The sequence below is a fragment of the Oryctolagus cuniculus genome, chromosome 12 (genome assembly GCF_964237555.1).
Source record: "Oryctolagus cuniculus chromosome 12, mOryCun1.1, whole genome shotgun sequence".
In the NCBI taxonomy this organism is placed as follows: Eukaryota; Metazoa; Chordata; class Mammalia; order Lagomorpha; family Leporidae; genus Oryctolagus; species Oryctolagus cuniculus.
Window position 1 is genome coordinate 47,300,749 of NC_091443.1, and position 4,375 is coordinate 47,305,123.

Below are 4,375 nucleotides of genomic sequence, written 5' to 3' on the forward strand. Positions count from 1 at the left end.
GCAGGAGCCAGGAGCCAGGTGCTTTTCCTGGTCTCCCATGGGGTGCAGGGCCCAAGCACCTGGGCCATCCTCCACTGCACTCCCTGGCCACAGCAGAGAGCTGGACTGGAAGAGGAGCAACCGGGACAGAATCCAGCGCCCCAACCGGGACTAGAACCCGGTGTGCCGGCGCCGCAAGGTGGAGGATTAGCCTAGTGAGCCGCGGCGCCTGCCAAGGCATAGAGGATTTCTAAAAACTAAAATGGAGGCCGCTCCCCAGCCCCCTCCCCCTCGGATGTGGCTGGAGCTTGAGGCGCGCAGGGCCGGAGACGCTGCAGCCCCGCGACCCGGAGCAGCTCGGAGCGGTGAATAATAGCTCTTCAAGTCTGCAATAAAAAATGGCCTCCAATAAAACTACATTGCAAAAAATGGGAAAGAAACAGAATGGAAAGAGTAAAAAGGTCGAAGAGGCAGAACCTGAAGAATTTGTGGTGGAGAAAGTATTGGACCGACGTGTAGTGAATGGGAAGGTGGAGTATTTCCTGAAGTGGAAGGGATTTACAGATGCTGACAATACTTGGGAACCTGAAGAAAATTTAGATTGTCCAGAGTTAATTGAAGCATTTCTTAATTCTCAAAAAGCTGGTAAAGAAAAAGATGGTACAAAAAGAAAATCTTTATCTGACAGTGAATCTGATGATAGCAAATCAAAGAAGAAGAGAGATGCTGCTGACAAACCAAGAGGCTTTGCCAGAGGTCTTGATCCTGAACGAATAATTGGTGCCACAGACAGCAGTGGAGAACTGATGTTTCTCATGAAATGGAAAGATTCAGATGAGGCTGACTTGGTGCTGGCAAAAGAGGCAAATATGAAATGTCCTCAGATTGTGATTGCTTTTTATGAAGAGAGATTAACTTGGCATTCTTGTCCAGAAGATGAAGCTCAGTAATTGTTTGCATTTTTTTTATATATATTTTTATATATATATATATATAAAATCTGAGTCTTGGTTTTCGATTTACTAGTGTGAAGAAATAACTACATTCTAATGAAAATCAAGTTTGATACATTGGTTTTGAAAGTAGTATTGGGGGAGTTGTGAATTTTTTTATTTTTATTTTTTGCATCAATAGCACTGGTTACTTCTAACAGATAAAAGCTTTCTGTAGTTGCTTCCTTTATCAGAAAAGAACATTTGCTTTTCTGAATATTGGGGACAGTTGTCATAGTCAGTTCTTCAATCAGAACTTGATTTTAACTGATACTAAAGGACCATTCTGGGTTGTTGTATGTGTATACTTTTATAAATGGTTTTCTTTTTTGTTTTTGTTTTTAAATTTTACCAAAAGAAAAACCATGGGAAGACCCATGTTTCTGAGGTTCCATCATTCTGAGCAACCTAAGAAATAAGTCCCTTCAAGTTAAACTGAAGATTTTCATGAAGCCATAACCTTTTAAATTAAATAGTTTGTAAGTCATTTGGACAAGTTAAATTAGATAATTTAAAAGAAGCCATATCAGAACCTGTATCTAAATCTATAGTCATAAATGCAATGGCTTATAAAAACTTTATTGGTACTAGTAGTCATCCCTCCCGAGATCAGAAAATAGACATCCTGGTGTGCTGTAATAAACTAAATAAGCAAGGTAAATGGACATTTGAATATTTGTTCTGGCGAGCCATTACTTTACAAACGCCAAAATCCCTATGCTGTATCGACTAAAAGGCCATGATTCATGGAATGACTAAGATTTGGCTCCTGAAAACCTGATCAGATTGTTAGACATTGGCATTTTAGGACCTGCTGGCATAAGTGGGTAAACAAGTGGTTGTAATCTAAATTATTGACCTGCATGTTTTGTCTTTGTCCCGTCTCATTCCTTACATGTAGGCTCAATCTTCGCGGTGTTTGGGTTACTGGTTCAGCAGATGCCAGGAAAAATAACTTTGTAGTAATCAGAATGTTATCCAACTGTATATTGTTTACTTTATTGTAAATACTGGTGAACAGTGGTCAATAAATAGTTTTATATTCCTTTAAAAAAAAAAACTAAAATGGAAAAGGATAAACACCTGTACCTTTCAATCTTTATACATGTTTTCTTTAGGTCTATATAGACAAAAACAACAGAAATGCAAGTGCTTACTGATTTATTCAAGGTATACTTAGCTACTACATCTTTCCAGAAATGTTTCCAGGTCTTTAGAATATGCAGGTGAACAAAATAGATATTCCATTACTTGTGGAATTTATGCTGTAAAATTGAAGGGAGATGAAATAAACTGTAATTATCTTTAATAATCAAATCACACAGAATATTTAATGGTAAAGCACTAAAGAAAAAGAGCAGTGTAAGAGGAACTGGAGAGCTGGAAGCCTGGTGCAGAGGTTATCACTCGTAATGTCCATGTCCCATATTAGAGGTAGCACCATGGGGTTCAAGTCCCAGCTTCATTTCTAGTCCAGTTTCCTGCTAATTAATATTATGGGAGGCAATAGGTGTTGGATGAAAGTAGCAGGGTCCTGCTACCCACATGAAACAGCTGGATTTAGTTGCAGACCTTTGGTTTTGACCTCACCCATCATTGGCTCTTGCTAGAATTTGAGGAGTAAACCAGTGGTTGGATCAATCTCTTTCTCTCTCTCTTCCAATATGATTAATTATGGATTAATTAAAAAGAGGGGGAAAATTTCATGGGTTGGAGATATAGCTTATAATTTTAAATAGAGGTAATCATGTAGGCCTTAGTGAAATGATGACAATTGAGCAGAGCCTTGGAAGAAGAGACGAAGACCAGTTTAATGAGAGGAGAACACACTGTGCAAAGTCTGGTAAGTGTGACTTTCCCTGAAAAGTATTTAAGTGTAGCTTGAGTGTGTCCTCTAAGTTATATGACAAAATAATTGTCATGCAATTGACCACATAAGCAAAGATTGCATTTATAAAATAATTATAAGCCTTGATTTCTGTCCTTCAGTATGAAATACAGCTTGAGGTGCAGAACTATACTTAGGTCACAAAGGGAACTTCACGACTTGCTGTAGCTCAAGGAATTCCTCTTTTAATTCACCCAGTTAATATTGAACATGCATCCTAAAGGAGATACTAAATTAAGCACTGGAGTTAGAAGGCCAACATGGTTTGGACCTTTCCAAAAATTTAAGTCTATGTAAAAAAATAAGTGTTTTATATTATATATTAAATATTATGGTGATACATGTAAGATGCCATGAAATTACAGTTAAAATAGCAACTTGTTTTTCAAAGATGGAGATTCATAGAACTACCAGCTGAGATAAGCAATGGATTCCTAGAACTACAAGTTGAGATAAGCAATGGATAAAAATTAAATAAATGGAACTGGGGAGAGATTTCACTTAGCAGGAAGAACATGGGTAATGTTATAGAAATGTGAGAAGAGATGAAGAAAAGCTGAATGAAATTAGAGTGCATAGACATTGGTGGCTGAAAGTGATGCTCATCATGTATCCATGGGTTTTCTAGTAAATTTTTGGTGTGTCATGAAATGAAATAGTGCTTTCAAATGTTTGCTGCACATTACTGTAAGAGCAGGAAGTGGAAGCATAGCCTCATATATTATTTGGCAGGTGAAGGCAGGGGTGGGTAAGTTTTCAAACTTCTTCTTAATAATAAAGTTTCATAAGGCAATATATCACTTCATAAGACTAGACTTCTAGACTTCCTCTGATCCCTATTTTTCCCATATTACAATCCAGAACATACAGTTCCCTGAAAGTACACCCTTGTGCAGTGTAATTTCCCCAAGCCTTGTTTGCAAGCTGAGAAAACAGTCACAGCTAGCACCTGGAGTTTTTTTACTGATAATAGGAATATGCAAAATGCCATCCACGTGGTAAACCCAATGTAAATTTTGGATTTATAATTAATAAATGCTAATTTTCTGTGAGTCTGCTGTGTATTCTGCTTCCCATGTTGGATCCTTCTCTCCTTTTTAATTCTATCAGTTAGTATTAGCAGACACTGGTCTTGTTTATGTAATCCGTTTGACTCTTAGTCCTATCATAATGATCAATTATGAACTGAAACTGATCACTTTGACTAGTGAGATGGCATTGGTACATGTCACCTTGATGGGATTGAATTGGAATCCCTTGGCAGATGTCCTAAACAGCACTCCGGCCTCAGAATCAGCCCTTAAGGCATTCGGATCTGGCTAAAAAGCCCATGAGAGTATTGCAGGCGTTGAAAGCCAAGACACTGTGGGAAAAAAAATGACCTAAATGAAAGATCTCTGTGACTGAGATACCAATGGAAACAACAGGTCATCAAAGAAGGAGGTACCTTTCTCTGAAGGGAGGAGAGAACTTCCACTTTGAATATGGCCTTGTCTAAACAAGATCGGAGTTGGCG

The 4,375-nt window shown here is 38.2% G+C and overlaps 1 protein-coding gene across 1 annotated transcript; it reads left to right on the top strand.

Moving 5' to 3' along the window:
* The first annotated feature begins 253 nt into the window (after nucleotides 1-253).
* LOC100349691 (chromobox protein homolog 3) lies at nucleotides 254-955 on the top strand. The gene has a single exon (XM_002718117.5). It carries the CDS (start codon nucleotides 378-380, stop codon nucleotides 927-929), a length of 552 nt encoding a protein of 183 aa, XP_002718163.1. The 5' UTR covers nucleotides 254-377; the 3' UTR covers nucleotides 930-955.
* Nucleotides 956-4,375: the final 3,420 nt, after the last annotated feature.

Bases quoted from the DNA above. Each gene is read 5' to 3' on its own strand.
- LOC100349691 (XM_002718117.5), top strand. From the start codon at position 378: ATGGCCTCCAATAAAACTACATTGCAAAAAATGGGAAAGAAACAGAAT.